This window comes from Topomyia yanbarensis, chromosome 1, assembly GCF_030247195.1.
Source record: "Topomyia yanbarensis strain Yona2022 chromosome 1, ASM3024719v1, whole genome shotgun sequence".
In the NCBI taxonomy this organism is placed as follows: domain Eukaryota; kingdom Metazoa; phylum Arthropoda; class Insecta; order Diptera; family Culicidae; genus Topomyia; species Topomyia yanbarensis.
In genome coordinates, this window is record NC_080670.1 from 45,047,658 (window position 1) to 45,068,385 (window position 20,728).

Genomic DNA, 20,728 nt, shown 5'->3' on the forward strand with positions numbered 1-20,728 from the left:
GGCCGTGAGTGGCCATTCCATTCCAATTCCATTTTTCAAATTGCCATAGGGTCCCGTAACAATGGAAAACAGATTTCCGAGCCAATTTGAAGAGTTTTGATACTCATATTGCTAGTACATTATTAAAATTTACAAATCATATCCTAGTACTGGAACATTACTCCGGAAAATCCGGATTACCGAAAACCAGATCCATTATTCCGGTTCTATTGTACAGAATCAAAAAGTAGACGAGTTCCTGAATCCAAAATATCTAAAAGTGTCCAAATCGGTTAAAGGAAGCCATAGTTATGAGCATTTCAATTTGTGGGTACCCGGGTACCCTCGTTGGCCTGTTAAAGGTGTTTTTTTTGTTGGACACATAACTGTTAAGGCTGCACTAAGCAATAATAATAATGTGTTATTTTCCATTACCTAATATTGACTATATTTCGAGTGAATACATTTTATAACTGATTTTGCCTTCTTTTAAATATGTGCAGTTCTTTTAAGTTTAATTTTTGATATTCTTAGGCTTCTTCATTTTCGCAATTATGGATTGTTTGTCTATGACTTACGTTGTGTTATAGTGTGGATTTCACAGGTTTTTATTGATGCAGCGCACTAGAACTGTGATCCACCAGACGTATGAACCATTCGATCCAAACGATAGTTTGATTTATCATTTCTGGATATTGCCAAGTTTCTCAAACGATGATTTATTGAATGAATTTATATATCGAATCATCGGTTGTTACACTGCTCTAACACTTGGGGCGAAGCCAGTGTAATCCGGATTTGCCGTAAAACCGAGACAAAGGATTGATCCGCCAGGCGAGGGCCCGCCGGGTTTTAAAAATTTGGAAAAAGACCCGGTTAAAATCCAAAAATAAAAGCCCGGGAAGATGAATTTTTTTTCCAGCGGTACATCACTCGGGCCACTAGTATGCTCATCCCACCGCGTGGGAGTCTATCAGATCCAATCACCACGGCAATGACATCCTTCAAACAAAGGAAGCCAATAACCTCGTACTCTGGGGACGTGTAATGTCCTGTCCATCTTGACTGTATCGTTCCATCGCAAAGAAGGTCTTATGGGGCGTCCCTCATTACCAGGGAGGAAGCGATTACTACGCGATTTTCTATCACCGCATAACGCCAACGACAACCAGACAAATGCACGGACTGGGAGGTTGATATATTGTTCAGTTTTGCCAAAGAAAAGGGTGCTCAACTCGCCCCACATGGCGATATTACCTCACTTTCCCCTATATGAATCAAGCCTAGCCGATGGCATCAAACCGGATCGGATAAGCTCCTCAGAAGAAATCGACGATCTAGTCATCCAAGTGGTAACACTGACAAGTGGAGCAACCCCAAGATGGGACCAATTAGACTTAATTAGTTAAAACTAGCTTAAACGTTAAGCGTGCGCAAGCTCGAGCTAAAACTAGTTTAAATGTTAAGAAAGGGGTCTATGGGAGATGCCCATAAGATTGTACGTCGATTCCCGGTTTACCATTTCCCGGGAAACCATTTTCCGGAATGTCATTTCCCAGAAAACCATTACCCGGAATGTACCATTTCCCGGAAAACCATTTCCCGGAATGTACCATCTCCCAGAATATCATTTCCCGGAATACTATTTCCCGGAATGTACCATTTCCCGGAATACCATTACCCGGAATGTACTTTTTCTCGGTAATTATTTATGCTATTGAAATCTAAAGTAAACATGTAATTTGAACTTTAAGAACAAATCCAGAGCTATGTTGACTTACATATATGGTATTCTATAGCATTTTTCGTTTGGTAGGAGTCATTCCATTTACGTATATTTAGATGGAACACCGAGAGAGCTACCAACTTTTAAACTAAACTAACCTATTCTCCTTTATTCATTATTTCACATTATTCCGCGACAAATAAAATTTACAATCAAGATATGATAAGCTTTATAGATATTGATTGACTCTGCTGGAATAAAACATGATGACAATCTTCTGCATTCCAAGTTTTTGTTTGGTTCGCTTGACACCTTATCTTTGCTCTCTGATCATATTAATAAAAAACAAGCTCTCATAAACCAATAAAGTACCACAAAACAGATTATGCTTAAAAAAGGCAAAGTCTCAAAGAAGATTGTTATGAATTAATAATTTCCAAAAAAAGTACTCAAATTTTCAAGAATTTTTTATTTTTTATGATTTGCTCATCTCCAAAAGAAGGCGAATAAGCTCATAAAATAACAATTATAATTCAAAAAGTTATAACCCTATAGAAAATCCTCCCGATTTTCCCACCTAGTCGGCTTGCGTCGACACAATCGGCCGACTATGCCACCAATTAATCGGTCGATTGTTACACCGACTCTTATGGGTGTTTAACATGGACGTCAGCCGACTCAACAACCGATTAAATATGACAGACGAAATCTGTTGAAATCGGTCTGTTTCAATCAATTAAATCGATCGATTAGTTGATAGTTTAAAACTGGAACCAGATTCACACAGATTAAATCTGGCGATTAATATGGTGACGAAAATTGTTAACCGACGAAACCCAACTTGGTCGTTTAATTAATCTGTCGACCTCGATACACCCATTTTCGTCGGTCGACTGTGAAATTTATGAACTGTCAAATTTTCTATGGGGAAGGTATGTTAGGACCACTAGTACATAAATCCAATAAAACACCAAGAATATTTTGAAAGAGTACTTAAAAGAATGTGAAACTACATAGAAATAGAAAGTACATATAAATCAAAAACATGCCAAAAATAACGACAAGGAAGCATGCATGTATAAGAAAGAAAAACCGCAAATTTTTTAGATGCATAATCCATAAAAATCCCAAAATAAATATATCTGAAGCATTGTTTATACGTTATTCTAATTCGATAAAATTCCAAACATATTTCCAAACTACTTTTTATGTTCTAAAGTAGAGAGAATTTCGTATTTTGCATGACATTTGCTGCGTAGCAAGTGTAATCAAAATGAGTGGTGGCAAGGTACGTAGTTTAATTTATTTTCCGGGAAATGGTATTCCGCGAAATGGTTTTCCGGGAAATGGAACATTCTGGGAAATGGTTTTTCCGGGAAATGGTACATTCCGAGAAATGGTTTTCTGGGAAATGGTACATTCCGGGAAATGGTTTTCCGGGAAATAGTGCATTCTGGGATATGGTTTTCCGGAATATGGTATACCGGGAAATGGTATTCCGCGAAATGACGTACAACCGCCCATAAACATATTACAATCCCGACGAACTGAGTCAAGTCATACATCAAACACTCTACCCTCCCCACCTTGGTTGTTAAATATGTTCTTTTATGAAAAAGGCACAACTTAGAAATGAATAATGCTACTACTTACCAAACAAACACTCTGCCCGAACAGCGTACAGTAATAGCACACACAGGAGCCATCACCCTTCTCGCCACCATTAGCACCTCCACGATGACAAGTTTTCTTGTGCTCCTCCTTGGACTGAATAACGTGCGTATTACTGCCGTGTGCTGCTGCTCCTGTTGCTGCGGATCCACTGTTGGTACTCGTGGAAGGAGTGGCCGTTGCTGGCATGGCCGAATTTGCCGTTCCTCCGGGGGAAGCATTAGTACTAGTAGCCTTTGTAATTACCTTTCCCGCTGCCATTGATGTTGGTACAATCGTCGCCGGATTTACCGAGGCCGATGCTTTTGAAGCTGTGGCCATGGGAACAGCTTTTCCAGTGGCATGTTGTTGAAGAGTTGCCAGTTTGGATGGAGTATTTGTAGCTTGATTCAACATGGTTTTTACAGGACTGGCAGCGGTAGTTTTCGAGACTAACGTACCGCTGCTAGACGGTGTGAGTAAAGTGGATGCATTCCCACTATTGGATACAATATTTTTCGAAGCAGTACTAACGACAGCGCCCTCATCACTAGCACCGACAGTGTTGCTACCCTTGCTTGTGTTGTTGGGTTTAACATTGTTTGAACTACTGTTACCGTTACTGTTGCTACTGCTGCTATTACCATTACCGCATTGCTGGGTGACCGTACTATGTTTCTGCTCGTGGATCTGCTCCAAATCTCGCACCATATCTTTCAACATACTGTGCTCTTTCTGGAGTGTTTTCAGTTCCGTTTCGAGTATTCTGTAACACAATGAAATCACATTATTCAGAAAGAAAATTAATACATATGAAGTCAATAGAAATAATTTGTACATATACTGCTATAATCGCATATTTGTTCCGTGTTCTATAGGATTTCCTGTCTACTTAGAACTGAATTGCAATTATAAGCAATATAACACACAGGCATCAATACTCACTTGTTACTAGCTGCAAGTTTGAGCGCTTCGACTAGCGGTTTTTTAATTTCCTTCTCGAAAATTTCCGACTTGGTAACCGTGTCAGTGAAGCACTCCTTACAATCCTTACAGATGGTTCCATCTTCGTTGCAAAGCTTGGCGATTGGTTCAATTACAGCGGCGGCCATAGTCGTCGAACAGGGACTGGAGACTGCCGTAGTAGCCGAAGCCACTAAAACACCAGCCGTTGCAAGACCATCAATTTTAGCCGCTGACGTGAACTCGTCACCATTGATAGCTGCCAAAGCTTCCTCGGGCAAGATGGTGCTCCAGTTTACCCCTAACAGCTTGCTCTGCATGTCGTCGGCAATCATCTGCCGTAGCGGTGATGCCGGTGTGCTCCAGTTGAATAACCGTGAACCACTAACACTTTCGAAGCATTTCATGTCAAACTCAATATCAGTACCTTTCGCCAAAAAGAACTTTGTGAAATACTGATAAATGACATTGCGCTGTGGAAATTGAAAATCTATCAGAAACCACTCAGCAAATGCCGAAGCCATATCACTCAGAAGTGCCGATTCAGAATCGTCCGACTCCCACAGCAAATCCAGGAAATGCAACGGATGGATCCGATCCGCCACCTCTGTTCGCCAACGTTTGTTAATGTCGTCGCAGAATCTTTGCATAAAATTTTTAACATCAATGTTCCAATTCTCAGCCATCTTTCTGCGTTCTTCTTCCTTCAACGGATGATACGATTTTATAAGAAACTTGGATAAATTCAATGGGTACAACATAGCAATAATATTGATCGCTACGCGGCATGCATTGATTTTGCATGGTTCACCCTGGAAGATACAAAATCGTTTAGGCTCTAGAGTCGGCCAAGTGTACGCAACCCGTTCCGGCAGATGCTTGAAAATAGCCCAGGAGATGTGGTACAAACTAGTGTTGTCAATCACGCCCACAACTGAAGATACTGTTGCAACAACAGATCCATCCTTTCTGGCAGCACCAGCAGATAAGTCCACTTGTAATTCAGTTTCAGATGCATCCGGTAACGCGATTTCCGTCGTCGAGCTTGATGATGAAGATGATTGAGATGAAGTTGTCATACCATTTAGCTGCTTCCGTTCCTGGAATTGTTTTTCACTTAGCGGTTTGTTGAAAAACTCGCCGATATAGTCCAAATAGTCCCGGTCCAGCTTTTTGAAAAATGAACACTTGGCGCAATAGAGCTGTTCCTTAGATATCCCCAAACAGGTACCACCAGCAATCAAACAGGTGCGACAGTCACATGTACTGAAACGATATAAGCACAGTATTTTTGAACATCGAAAACTACAGTAATGCCTCACGAGGTATACTTACACATAATGTGTTCCCAGTGCAAAATTGCACTTCCGACACTGAATATTCTCGATGGAAGCATTCAATCTCGGATTAGTGCAAGCAATCCACTTGGTCTTGAGATTATGGACCACGTATTGCCACACCAAGTTGCGGTCCTCCAACGAGAGCCACTCGACGATTGGCCGTTCCTTTTGCCGTTGTATTTCCGGACCAAAGTTAAACTCAGATTCCTTCACGGCTAACAGCAGCGAGTGGGCCGAGCTAATCCTCTTCCGTCGGGCCGAATCTTCTTTTGCCTTGTGATAATCATGCAACAGAGACCATACATCGCGCCATATCTGCGATGTAGAGTTCATCTCGTCGTCAAATTGGATAAAGCGATAAACCATTGTTTTGTATTCGTCGTCAAACAGGAGTTCTTTCAACTTCAGAATGCATTCGGGAATGATTTTCTGCACCTCTAAATAGACAAACCGTTGATACATGCGCTTATTTATCAAACACCATGTCAGCGAGAATTGCTGCAGATGACCTTGTTGCAATTCGAACAGTAGAGGGGACAAAGCTTTAGCCGAGCGGCACAGCTTGTCGTAACCGTCAAGAATATCTGCAGGAAGATGTCATTCGAAAACCATGCTTAAAAACAATAACATTTTCTACTTACAATTGAGCAACTCCGTGGGATTGTACTGCAACTCGCCATCACTGGATTCGGTGATCAGATCCTGCAGACCCTGGCTGTATGCTCGTACAATCGATCGCAACTGCAGACAGAGCAATTCGAACAGTTGATGGGGGTCGCGTGTGTACAACATGCTGAACACCAGAATAAAGGTCATCTCATTTGACAGTGGCAAGTTGGAACCGAGCGAGATTTGTATGTTCTTCTTGGTATTGATCCGACCGTCCGTTAGCCACTTGATCGACGATTTATCCATCAGCTGCATGTAGCGACTGAACAGTTGCGAATCGTCTTGCCTTGAAAGAGAGTAAATACAAAGCGATAAGTTATCTATGTAATATTAGTTTTTTTTGTTTAAACTGTATGGACATTGTTTAATATGCAATGAACCTATTTTGTAATCGTTAATGTTAATATTGTTTACCTATGTTTTTGTCTAATATCAGTATCACACAAGTTCAATATAAAGCTGTTATTTTTTTGGTATCTGCGGTGATCCTTTCGCAACCATGCGACTCGATCATGGAGTGAATCGGCAATGTCATAAAATTCTGGTTAAAGCTTCGAATCTTCTTTCAGATCTGTGGGGCTGGGAACAGCGATGTCAGATATAAAGAAATCTCCGTAGATCTACGCATTTGAAGGTTTTCTGAGAATTTACGGATCCGTAGATATTTTTTTTACGAAAATCTACGAATTTATCTCTAGCGTAGTTTCGAAGTTTGTTTCTACGGATATACTTTCTAATTAAACATAAGTCTCAAAAGAGAGAATCTGTAAAAGCTCGTCGAGCAATAAACCATACTTTGAAAAATTGTATGTGGTTCAGATCAATGAATTCAACAAAAAGCAACAACAAATCAATCAGTAGAATAAAATTTAAGTTCATTTTCATTGAATTTTGTTTAGAATTTTATAGAATCGAACATGATTTCAAGTTTGCAGTGGTTTTTTCTACAATTCGTTTATTTGGCACATTGTCTATCTCGTGCACGCAACTTGGCATTGGCTGGGAAGACATTTTCATTGGACAGGTAAACATTCTCACCACATAAGCACCAAATCTCCATGCGTCCTCCGCAATGCATTCCACTTCTCCGAAATACGACATGAGTTTTGGGATGATCTTAATTTTAGCGCCGTTGAACGTTTCGCTTAGGCCAATTTGTTGAGCGTTATTACACAAGATAAAAGCAACTGTATTGTCGTTTGCTTTGCGCTGGCTCGGGCAGAAGCAAAATACACACTGACTTTCGTGACCGTTGTCTTTGATAGTTAGAAATAGGCTGGGGTTTAGATGGCTGACTCGGCTCTTTCGTGTCGATGATAGGCAATCAGTGCGGACATAGACCGATGGAAACAATTGTAAAAACAATCCTTTTGGACACGGATAATTTTTGAATATCGAATAATCTTGAGCCAGGACAAAACTTTAAGCTGAAAATTCATCAAAATTCGCACTTGTTAATTGGGTTCCTTGGGTGTCTCGTAGAGTGACCGAAGACAATCTGTCAAAACGGTTGTACGTCATTTCGCGGAATACCATTACCCGGTATACCATATTCCGGAAAACCATATCCCAGAATGTACTATTTCCCGGAAAACCATTTCCCGGAATGTACCATTTCCCAGAAAACCATTTCTCGGAATGTACCATTTCCCGGAAAAACCATTTCCCAGAATGTTCCATTTCCCGGAAAACCATTTCCCGGAAAATAAATTAAACCTCGTACCTTGCCACCACTCATTTTGATTACACTTGCTACACAGCAAATGTCAAACAAACTACGAAATTCTCTCTACTTTAGAACATAAAAAAAGTTTGGAAATATGTTTGGAATTTTATTGATTTTAAATGTAAGTTAGAATAACATATCAACAGATATATTTATTTTGGGATTTTTATGGATTATGCATCTAAAAAATCTGCGGTTTTTCTTTCTTATACATGCATGCTTCCTTGTCGTTATTTTTGGCATGTTTTTGATTTATATGTACTTTCTACTTCTATGTAGTTTCACATTCTTTTAAGTACTCTTTCAAAATATTCTTGGTGTTTTATTGGATTTAAGTACTAGTGGTACTAACATACCTTCCTCCAAGGAAAATTTGACAGTTCATAAATTTCACAGTTGACCGACGAAAATGGGTGCTTCGAGGTAAACAGATTAATTAAACGACCAAGTTGGGTTTCGTCGGTGGACAATTTTTGTCACAATATTAATCGCCAGATTTAATCTGTGTGAATCTGGTTCCAGTTTTAAACTATCAACTAATCGATCGATTTAATTGGTTGAAATAGACCGATTTCAACAGATTTCGTCTGTCATATTTAATCGGTTGTCGCGTCGGCTGACGTCCATGTTAAACCCCCATAAGAGTCGGTGCAACAATCGACCGATTAATTGGTGGCATAGTCGGCCGATTGTGCCGACGCAAGCCGATTTAGTCATTGGGAAAATCGGGAGGATATTCTATGGGGTTATAACTTTTTGAATTATAATTGTTATTCTATGAGCTTATTCGCCTTCTTTTGGAGATGAGCAAATCATGAAAAATATTTTTGAATTTGTCTTCTTTAAAATTTGAGTACTTTTTTTTGGAAATTAATAATTCATAACAATCTTCTTTGAGACTGCCTTTTTTAAGCATAATCTGTTTTCTGGTACTTTATTGGTTTATGAGAGCTTGTTTTTTATTAATATGATCAGAGAGCAAAGATAAGGTGTCAAGCGAACCAAACAAAAACTTGGAATGCAGAAGAATGTCATCATGTTTTATTCCAGCACACTCAATCAATATCTATAAAGCTTATCATATCTTGATTGTAAATTATATTTGTCGCGGAATAATGTGAAATAAAGAATAGAGGAGAATAGGTTAGTTTAGTTTAAAAGTTGGTAGCTCTCTCGGTGTTCCATCTAAATATACGTAAATGGAATGACTCATACAAAAGGAAAAATATTTCTTTTTCACGGATTCCTTGTTAAAATAATTGAACAAATCCAAGATTACTCTTCTGTAACGGCGAAAATGAAATCCTTTGATTTCGACGATAAATTTAACCCATTCCTCTGGATCTCGAAGACCATTCACGAAAAAAAGTGGTTAATTGTAAACGCTCGTGATAATTAAAGTTTTTAGAAACCAGAATTCTCTCTATGTAACCAGGCCACGTGTATGCAGGTCCACAAACATCTTGGAAGGTAAAAATCACATGATTCGTTGGGCTGTTTCTATAAACTCAGCTCAAAATCTCTTGTGGATTGTTCATGATATTGCCTTCTATAAAATGATAAGATTTTGAATGCTATAGAATACCATATATGGGTCATTCCATGCGAAGTGATCAAGGCACGTGTAATCGACCTTCACGGATTTGAACCAAATTTGGAGGAATTGTTCATCTAAGGCCAATATATAAAAACCCAAATTTTTGTGACAACCCTCGGGTCAAAACGGTATAGGTATCTCAGGATGCGCTCATATTATATTGGGATGATAAGTGTTTTTTATGTAAAAGTGTCTGAGGAACGCGATGGCATTAAAATTTTCAAAATTAAAATATATGTATTGAGAGAAAAACTAACTTTTAATATTTAACTGAAAAAATCGCATAGTTGGCAGCACTGCCGGTAAAAAATAATATTATTTCTAAACTCCTTGAACAATTTTCTTCAAAAGCCACGGTTTGATTCTAGAGTAAATAGAACCGGAGATATGATCAAAAGAAAATCAAGTGTTTTGGCAATTTACCATAACGGGGGGTGCTCCCATGACCCGAGGGGTGGTTCAATTGACACTAAAATTTGGGTTTTTATATATTGGCTCTAGATGAACAATTCTTTCAAATTTGGTTCAAATCCGTGAAGGTCGATTTCAAGTTTGCATCTTTTTTTTTATCACTTCGCGTGGAACTAGCCATATGTAAGTCAACATAGCTCTGGATTTGTTCTTAAAGTTCAAATTACATGTTTACTTTAGATTTCAATAGTATAAATAATTACCGAGAAAAAGTACATTCCGGGTAATGGTATTCCGGGAAATGGTACATTCCGGGAAATGGCACATTCCGGGAAATGATATTCTGGGAGATGGTGCATTCTGGGAAATGGTTTTCCGGGAAATGGTACATTCCGGGAAATGGTTTTCTGGGAAATGACATTCCGGAAGATGGTTTTCCGGGAAATGGTAAACCGGGAATCGACGTACAATCTGTCAAAACAGAAACACGTTCCGCGTTTGATCTGCGTATGGCAACCGTGCGGAATCCGACAATCATCGAGGATATTGCCAATCTCCAAGCTGTTGCTAGAGAATCACAAAATCAAAGGCAGGGGTTTTCGAACTTTTTCGCTCCATGTATCCCTTCACAAATGTTGATCGCCATCATGCACATCTTTCTGAAAATTTCTTACCCTGTCAGAAAGGACAAAATGATTTTCAATTGGATGAACATCATTTTTTTTCAAATAATTAAAATAATATCGATTCACCCCTTGGGTGAATTCACTCCCGGTTGAAAAGCGTTAATGTACGGATATCTCGTACGGCATAATTACCGGTGACGCAAATGCACAGGTCAGAAGTGAAGACTTCTGTTGTTCAATTATTTTTAAGGAGAGTTTCGCCTCAACCATCCAGGAATAACGATGTGTAGAAGCACACCTGGAAATGCCGGAATGTCGAAACGTACCCTCAAATATGTCATGATTTGATAGACAGTCGTTGATTCTCCGATGTCATTGTTGTCAGGATATTCTGTGGAATTTGCGACCCGACTAGAAGCCGAATGTTTGCAGCGGCTACATGTCAAGCAGGGAACGATACGCTGAGCTACATCGGCGTTAGAAATGAGGAAACAACGAAAAGGTACTCGCAGAGACAAAGCAAAGCATTGCCATGAGTTATACAAAATGATCAAAAACATGAGAAGGATACCTTTATTATTGAATTAGAGATAGCTCAGCCTGTTTTCAGTCTTCAACGACACTGGTCACGTTTAAAGCAGTTACCCCTCGCGCTTGGTTCGTGCACGTTGAGCTATAAAAATCCTATAGACAGAAAGTACTGTCATTGTTATAATGAGCATTCTGTGGGTCGAGATGTCTCAGTTTGAGTACAATGAGTTCACCTTGAGGCGTTGTCTCGCAGCGGCCATTGACTTCAAAACATGTGGAATTCGTCAGTCCGTGCGCTTTTGAAATGAATACATTTGTATTGTCAGATACGATGTTAATTTCTTTCAGCTTCAACATGTAATCGTCGGATGACTACATGATTTGACTGTGATAAACTCGCTAACACAATTCGCAGGTTCATGTAGCAATACGACGAAGTTGTCTGTATTAGAGACGACGCTTAAAGGAATTTCTTCCATGGTGTTATCAACGGAAGGTTGTTGGAATGCAGCTAAAACGTTCAATTCCTTCCTTTGTCAACCTGAAACGGGATTTGATAGCAAGTTGGTGTCAGTTACTGACGAGTGAAACACGAAACACTCAAATCCAACTTATTTATGTTAGGTTTTGTCCCCTTCAGGAATCAGAAATCATTAGCGACTGGTTCAAATGGCCCGTTCCCCTTGTTGATCTGAGATTTGTGCCTTGCCATGATCTGCTTTTTCATTATTTCCCTGATGGGAAGGATTGAGGAAGTGGTAAGATTAATTGTATGGAAAATAACGACACAGAACAATCGAAACAGAGCATTCTGCACCCCCGGAAGGATGCTGAAAGATCTTCAGGGGCTACAATAGCAGAAATAAAACTCATAACACCCGAAGGGATTTACAATTTTTATTTAAGTAGTGAGCGGATATATCAACACCCCCCAGGGGATATTCAGATAACAGAACGACAACACCCCCGAAGAGTTATTGTCTCTGAAATGTGGCTTGAACTACAACAATGGGTTTGGCACAATAGCATATCTTTGAGTTTCAGCTCTCTGTACATAGGTTCATCTATATATGGAAAACCAAAAATCCGGATACGCAATTGCATTACTGCTGGGCAATTACATATCATATGATATGAAGTTCCGTAATCGGATTCACAAAGATCACACGAATAATACTCAGCACGTGAATCCCTGTGCTTTATTCAATTTATCGAAAGTGGTAAAACTGGTTCTGGACCAACGAAATCAGTCGCAACGCCAATTCGTCCGCCCATTCATTTCCAGTAATGCCAGAATGACCGGGTACCATAGAAGGTAGATAGCATTAGAAATGCTAAGTTCTTCGACTTGACATGCGATTACCAATTTCGATCTCGAATCGGTCGAACTGAGTGCTTTTAGGGCAGTCTGATCATCAGAGCAAAAATAAATTATTTTACCGCAAATTCTCTGTTGAAGTGCCGATTGTACGCCACACAGAACGGCAAAGATTTCTGCTTGGAATACGACAGAGAACGGTCAGTATAACAAACAACGTATTCTTCAAGTTGCCACTCCATCCACCCAGGCAGCCATTTCTCGCGAGAAAGAATTCTTAAATTGAAAGTTTTAAAAGGAAAATTACAAGTGAGTGTAAGGTCACTGGGAGCAAGTATATACTCATCTCAAGTAACTATTTGGGGTCACAGTCTTGTGTGACTAGTTGCACGATCTATTGGGTTACTGTTGCAAAGCCTAGTAACGTTGAGACGGAATGACAAGAAAGTGCTTCGTGTTACATAAACACATGTTATGTTTGCACATAATGGTTAAGATAATGTGCATATTGAATTAAATTATAAAATTAAATTATGGTTCATTGAGGTAATTATGATAAGCGTGCACGGCATACCCGACAGAAGAAGGTGTGCAAGTAAAACACTCGCTTGACAAAAACAAATTTGTCTGGCAACAAAAACCGGACGTAGGCTAAAACGTCAAAAAGGTAGAAAAAAGGAAAAAACGGAGGAGAAAAGTCAGTAGAGAGGTTAGCGTTGAATCGAAAAGAGGGCAGGTACGAGCAAACGGAGGCTGATCCTGCGGACGGAAAAAAGGAGGACCGTCGTGTTATCAGCAGTCGCCGGGAACACATGCGATACCGTTAACCCCGAAGATACCACTCTCGCATCCGTACCATCATAGGCAGGAGATAAGTAAAACATCCCCATCGTCACGAGGCGTGAGTATAAAATAGTGCCGCAAGGGTCAGCGCCGGCAGTAAATATAAGAGCAAACCACGCTGCCGTGCGGATGCTAGGTTCCAACGAGTTCGCCGGTAAAATCAAGAGAAAGACGGCAACAACTATCCGGGAGCATCCAATAATCATCCCTCGGCGACGTCGGCCCGGTCCCGAGAGGAAAGTCCGTGCAGTCCGGCTCTTCCCAGGTCGGCAATACTCGTAGTGGCAACAATCACCACGACATTTCGGTTCGATCGCAACAGCCAGAGTCCGGTGCGGCTGGCCAAATCCTGAGGAGAACCGGTTTGGTCCACCGAGTACGTGATCAAGTTTCCGAACAAGGCGATCGAAACCTGCACAGCGGATCCGGATCTGCAAAGAAGGCAATATTACAGACCTCAATTGTTCAGACTGCCCGGGAAAGCAACCACAGCGCGGGTGGAAAACGGTGGGAAAACAACCGCCACTACCAATGCAACGGCAAAGCAGCAGATTCATTTGCGGCAACAGAGCGGTTATTGTGAAATTTCTCGGATCGAATATGTTGTGTCGGCGAACCATCTAGTCGCGGAAGAGCGCTGTGTATTTGGGAGGAATGACTAATTCGCTTAGGATAAATAAACCAGTGACGGTGGTCTGGAATAGGCAGCTCGCAAGCAATTCCCGGGGTCACATGATGACGACGGCCAACATCATTAAGGTGAGTGCACCTCTTTTTACCTCCTTCTAAGAACCATATGTGTTTTGGGGCAATTTTGGGAAACGATTTGGGTAAAGTCAACTTTAATTTTACACACATAAAGTGGTTTCATGTTCAAGAGTGCCTCCAAAGCAGCAGTAGGTGTTGTAAAGAACGCACCAGTCATTGTCATCAAGATCATCCTCTCAAGATGGTTTAACTTTGATTGGATTGATATAACTTCTCCCTTCTGCCTCCATAAAAGGTACCCGTATGCCAGTATTGGTGTAACAATTGTTGTGTAGATCCCCTGAATGTACTTGGGTTTGAGTCGCCAAGATCTGCTGAAAGCCCGTCTACATTGGCCGAAGGCCATGCAAGCTTTCTTGATTCTGAAATCGATGTGAGCTGTCCAATTAAGTTTTGATTTAAGAATTTCCCAAACGTACTTAACTTCATTTGCGACAATAATTTCAGAACCAAAGAACTGCAACGGACGAGATCCGGTTGTAACCATTGATGTTTTATATGGATTTACTGATAGTCCAAAATGAAGACACCATTGATCAACAACGCATAATGCTTGTTGCATCATATCAAAAAGTGTGTTAATGCAAATGCCGGTAATCATTATATGATAATCATCGGCGAAACCATATGTCGAAAACCCAGGCTCTAAGTTTCCTCAACAAGCCATCGGCGGCAAGGCTCCATAGAAGTGGTGACAGCATACCACCTTGAGGACATCCGCAGACACTCAGTTTCCTTATCTCTATTTGTCTAAACGACGAGCGCAGATGTCGGTTGCTAAGCATTGCGTGTATCCAGTTCGCGATATATGAAGGTACTCTATGCTAACCTCGTGCTACTTCCAAAAAGGATTCGAAAGACACGTTGTCAAAAGCATCTTCAATATCCAGAAAAACTCATAAACTTGATTGCTTTTGTGAAAAAGCCTTTTCAATGTTGTAGACAGCATTGTGTAACAGAGTGATAATAGATTTCCCCCGCTGATATGTATGTTGCATTGCATGCAGCGGGTGCCCAAGCTAACATCCCGAATGAAGTTGTCTATTAAACGTTCCACTGATTTGAGAAGGAAGACTGATCGATTTAAAGCTCTTTGCCTCCCCATAAATGACACGACCACCGTTGGTAATAAATTTTAGTTACGCTGATAGAATGTATCCTGTTGCAAGGCTACAAGTAAGAACCTTTTTAAAAATATAAGTGTTCAAATCCTCTTTGTAGTAGAACTGTAATGATTCTATTTTTTCACGGATACTTATACCACAGAGAAATGGCGTCCATTTTCATAATTCAACTTGTGTAAAAAGTGGATTCAGTATGAATTCCAGCTCAAATGCACCAAACGATTGAGTCGGAATCGGTTGTTTTCTTTAAGCAAGATTCCATACTAAATCCATTCAGGATTTCGAACCGGTTCCGGCATGGATTGAACGTATAGTTGGGATAAGTTGGTGTGACGGCGCTAGCGTTCTATCGTATATTAATTCAACTGTTTACACACGTTTGTTTTCTGTATTTATACGGCGCAAAACTTTCAATCGCCCATTTGATCGATTCGGTTGTCACAATTCTACAAGCAAATGCCCAAGAATCAGAATTTCCTGAATAAAGCTCAGTAATGGCTCCGTACAGCCTGAAAAGTGTATGTCAAAGGACAGTTGAATACTACATCCTTGTCACACTTGTATTCACCATTAGCAGTTCTAATCGAGCTGACATGAAAATCTTTTGATTTCGAAACTAACTAAATCTGCTAGTTTCGTAGACATTTGTGCAGAGGCTTTTCCAACCACTTAGCTCAGAGGATCGAAGGCAATTTCCATATGCTTTGCAAGCCAACTTAAAGGCCCCCGACCCGTCCTGCGTCAGCGATTCCAAGCTCTTCTACATAATTGTTTGAGTCGAACAAGTTCGGTATTCCACCATGGTGTTCTTCTAGAAGCACGCATAACTCGAAGCGGGCAAGCCTCTTGGTATGCTGCTACTATGAGTGAGTTTGTTTTATCCACGTTATCCAAGTCACGTGGTTATTTAATTGTTGGAAAATGCCCCTGGAACCTAGTCGCCCAGCCCTCATCATGGAGGTCCCAGTTCGTGGATTTGGGATTACGATATGTGACGATATCTAGCGTTTAAATGATCAAAAACGGCGTAGTTATGATCAGATAACGACGGTTCGAGCTCGTTTGGTGCGAGCCAGATTGCCAACTCATGCGTAATACCGTCAGAGTAGAGAGTTACATCTATCACCTCTTCTCTGTCAGCTCGTTCAAATGTTGGGCGATTTCCTACATTAAGTATCTGCAGATTTGTGCTGCTGAAGTATTATATCAATTCGGTTCCTCTGAAATTGATATCTGAGCTGCCCAAAATTACGTGGTGGGAATTTGCATCCCTGCCAATTATGAGGGGTGACCCATCTCTGCCACAGTATGATACAACCCTTTTGAAGTAATCAGAAGTTGATGGTTCATTATGCGGTAAATATCCCGAACAATATTTCTTGTTTATATTTTTTTGTAGTAGATGGAACACTGCGACCAATATTTAGAACTGTTATTGTATGCCCCTTCCTTAATATAAGTGTACTATCTATTATGACATATCACTATTGATAAGGGATTGTCGTTATTGAGATACTCACTCTTCTCAGTTAGGCACCCCACTTCGTATAAAGTTTATTACCTGCTTGGGTTTTTTTGCTTATGTTATCAACAGTCATATTGACTGTGACAGCAAAACTATCGCGAGTTGTGAGGTCGGATATGACATACATCGATAACACTAGTTGCAAGTATACATGCACGAGGCATTTCACGTGGATTTGGTATGCCATTTTTGTTGAAAGCTACGAAGACGGGGTAGACAGCTTTCCAACATAGAAATTTCTTTTACGGAAATACGGCTATAGAAGCCTTACCATACTCGATCACAGCAGCTAGAAGATACCAAACACCTTGGCCTATAATCGCCAATAGCGAACCCCGAAATGGGTTTTAGGGACATGACCATCATTTGAATCCCACGATTTGCGGGGAACCAAAGGTCCACTGTGTCAGAGATTCGCTTAACACAGTTAGGGTAGGACCCACGATACTCCGTGCGCGACTGACATATTTTAGTCCTGCCAGCCATTCAGTCCTCGATACGGAGAAACCCCTTGACTTGAAGACTGCTGTTTTCAGGCACATCTTACGACATCGGAGCAGGAAACCAGTGGATCAATTCTTGATTGAGAAACTTCAACCCGCCGGATGCCACACGGCCTCTAGGCTGGTTTAGTCCGGAGAAAGATAATAGACTGTTATCAAACGCATAGTGCAGCCCAGGCGGCAAACCCCCTCATTTAAAGGTTGTGTAGTATCTTATTCATATGAGTAAATTGACCACACTGATCAAACGCGAAGTCATGCCGATAAAATCTAACATGCGTTCATGAAGTTCCTGTTTCTTCCGCTGAGCTCAGTATGTGTGTGCGTGAAGAAATGGTCAGCAATTGTGAAACAACTATCGCGCGTCGGACGCAATACAATTTCATCCAATGAGGAAAAACGTGTTTCTAATCCAAACCATACGACAGTTGCATACCCACAGGCGTTTGGCTCTCAAACTAAAAGAGTTCGGTTCCCTATCTCGTCAGTGACCCAGAGCTTCTATGTTGGCTAATCGAGACACCATTCGGTAGCCGGTAGCCAGTTGCACAGGTAGAGCTCCTATGTAGCCTAGCCGCATGAAGCTGATGATACGGTTCTGGCAATTTGTTTCGATTTCGTGATCGAGGATCCTGTTTCGTACAACTGTTGTTGAATCTCGTCGACAAATGTTGAAGACAAACCTTACCGCGGCCTTGAAGCATCTATTTAGTTGTTCATTGTGCGTAGTAGATAGGCCAGGGTGGTAGACGACAACTTGTGTCGAATGTGTACAGCGTTCCAAAGACCTTCGCTGTGACGGTGTTAGTAGCCCTTACTCGTTCAATATTTTTGTTAATACTAGAGAGCATTGAAAAAACTATTGAACGTGTAATGGAAAAAGTCGGATTGACGATGTTCATTTCAAACGGGTTTGACGAATTGAAACAGTATTGTCCATACCGTATATTGACAAAAGTATTGAACGTGTAAGGGCCACTGTTAACATAAGCTGACCAGCATAAGTTCGTATCCATGTGCAGTCCGAGGTTGACAACTTTTTCGGTTATGTTTATGTTTTCGGAATAGACTACTCAAGCTCCAATGATCTGCAGGTCATCTTTAACCTGTGATATTAGTCTGTCCACATCGTCTATAGGACCAGTTACATAGACCTGTAAGTCGTCTGCTTAGAGCTGGTATTTGCACTTGAGGCAGGCTGTTAATGTATGGACTGAAGAGGAGGGTGCTCAAGCATAAACCTTGAATACAATGTCATTTGACGGCATATTGACGAACTTGACGAAACGACTCCTACGACTGATAAATGATAAAATTCAGCTCACTTGATCCTGTTGCAGGATGAACGGATACAGGATCTTCACAAAAGAAAATAGAATACCATCTGCTCCAGATGCGTCGGTCTGGATTTGCGCTATTTTCTTTGAAACTTCTGCAACATTGTTGTCCATGTCCATGTGAAGGACGAAACTTATTTAGTAAGTGGTTATAGCGTACGTTGACCCGGCGTTCTGAATTTCAATTTGCCCTTCATTGAAGCATCGATTAAATTGTACAAGTTCTATCAGATCGGGAGGAACTTTTGCTTTTCCCTTTGTGGGGGTTGCATATTTGTCCGCAGAGTTTAAGCTGCTAGATCAGCTAATAAATAACGTTCGCCGTACCGTTTCTTCGCCTCCGTAATTAAGTCGCAGCTTTGTCACGTTTTCGGATGTAGTCACACCACTTTGCATCACCTCTCTGTCTGTTGTGATTTCACGATTAGAGTGTATGTGCCACATCCCGGTATGTAGATTGCTTGCTCGATACCTTCTGATATCCATGGCGTTTATCTGTCCTTCACCGTGATTACCTTTTCAGGTGCGTTCATGAAGCTATGTAGTTTGGCTGTAAGGAGTTTTGCTTCGTTTCTCTGGTAATCAGCGTGTTGTCGAAGCTGCGTGTTTGAACGTCGGTTTGAAATCGAAGTATCTTTAACTGTTATCTGCTGGGCTTCTGGTTATCTGATTCGAATATCCGATATAAGAAAGATAGTCTCATGATCAGAGATGCTATTATTCGTTGCTTTTACTGCAATGATTGACTGTGAAGAGTTAGTTATTAGTAGGTCAATGGTAGTGGCACGGTTATCTGTAATTCTTTTTAGAGTCGTAGGGAGTATAGATAGATTAAGAGTATCGTGAATACGCAACAATATTGCATGGCGCTCCAACGGAGTGAGGGGAGAATACGTTTGCCTAATCCCCTAGTATAAATGAAATGTTGAAACCGAGCTGTTGTATATCGAAGAGTAGCTTGTCATATTATTGCGAAAAACTCTGAATGCGGGTTGTAGATTGTGACAATACCTATGTTGAGATTGTTGATTCTGGTCTAGATAACGAGGAATTCAAATCCAACTGGGGTATCAGGATTAAAAGTTGATTCGAGAAAAGATACAGCTTTTATACCCTTTTTGATATAACTAGCTATTTCTCCACAGGCTTTGCTGCCCCGACCTCTAGTTGACGGCAAGTCGTGTTTGATGAAGTTATATGAAGGTATACGGATTTGGACAATTTGGAGTTTCAACTTTGTTTCTGTACACTTCAACAAGTACACAAAAAGCTTCTTCAGAATTACTGTTAGCTTTTTTTTAATTGTTAAAATGTGTCTTGCGGGCATTTTTTAATAATCACAATTACTATTACATACTCTTGTCCCTCATAGATGATACATATAGGCATATTTTTGCCAGAATTTCGCGAAAACTGCACTATATGAATTGAAAAAAGAATCTTGAGACTTAATTAGAACATTTAAAATAAATGGGTAGATTGGATAAAACGTCTTCATAGTACGTAATACAATAATCATATAGGAACAGCGATCAAATGATATCCACTTACGACATGAAAAATATGCCAGCATAAATACATTTACTAATGGTATTTTTGTTTTTACAGTGCACTATTTAATAGTGTAACAGTCGGCGCTCCACTCATTTTAACTTGCATGTAATTGACTCCTTGTTGCACTACACCGGTGCAGAGCCAGGTAAAAACCAGGCAATACCTAAACGCGATTCAAAACGTTGACAATGCTCGGCCTATCTCTGACAGGATATAATTGAAAGTAGCGTACAAATAGGAAGTTTCGGTTAATAAAGCGACGATAATGCATTCAAAAGCATCAACAGAAATTCCAATAATAATTAATCAAATAGGAACATTTTTTTAATAGAACGCTCTAGTCTACATTAGAGCCTTAAGTTTTCAAATAAAAACCAGCATTTTAAACTACTGCTAAATTTCAATTCGAGTAAGGTATACGGTATACGCTAATAGAAACAACTTACATATACGTATATGTATAGCTGACTAAACTGTTTTCGATTGTACCCAGATAAAGCAGTTTTATACTCAGAAATGAAAATCTCGCGCAGAAGAT

The 20,728-nt window shown here is 40.4% G+C and overlaps 1 protein-coding gene across 1 annotated transcript in view; it reads right to left on the minus strand.

The window, feature by feature from the left end:
* LOC131677496 (uncharacterized) overlaps positions 1 to 20,728 on the minus strand; it is a 44,855-nt gene that overhangs the window by 23,033 nt on the left and 1,094 nt on the right. Inside the window, exons 2-5 of the mRNA XM_058957338.1 lie at positions 6,300 to 6,613; positions 5,654 to 6,242; positions 4,301 to 5,584; positions 3,359 to 4,121 (exon numbers count right to left, since the gene is read on the minus strand). Coding sequence (XP_058813321.1) covers positions 3,359 to 4,121; positions 4,301 to 5,584; positions 5,654 to 6,242; positions 6,300 to 6,613 — 2,950 coding nt within the window. The remainder of the gene's footprint in view (positions 1 to 3,358; positions 4,122 to 4,300; positions 5,585 to 5,653; positions 6,243 to 6,299; positions 6,614 to 20,728) is intronic.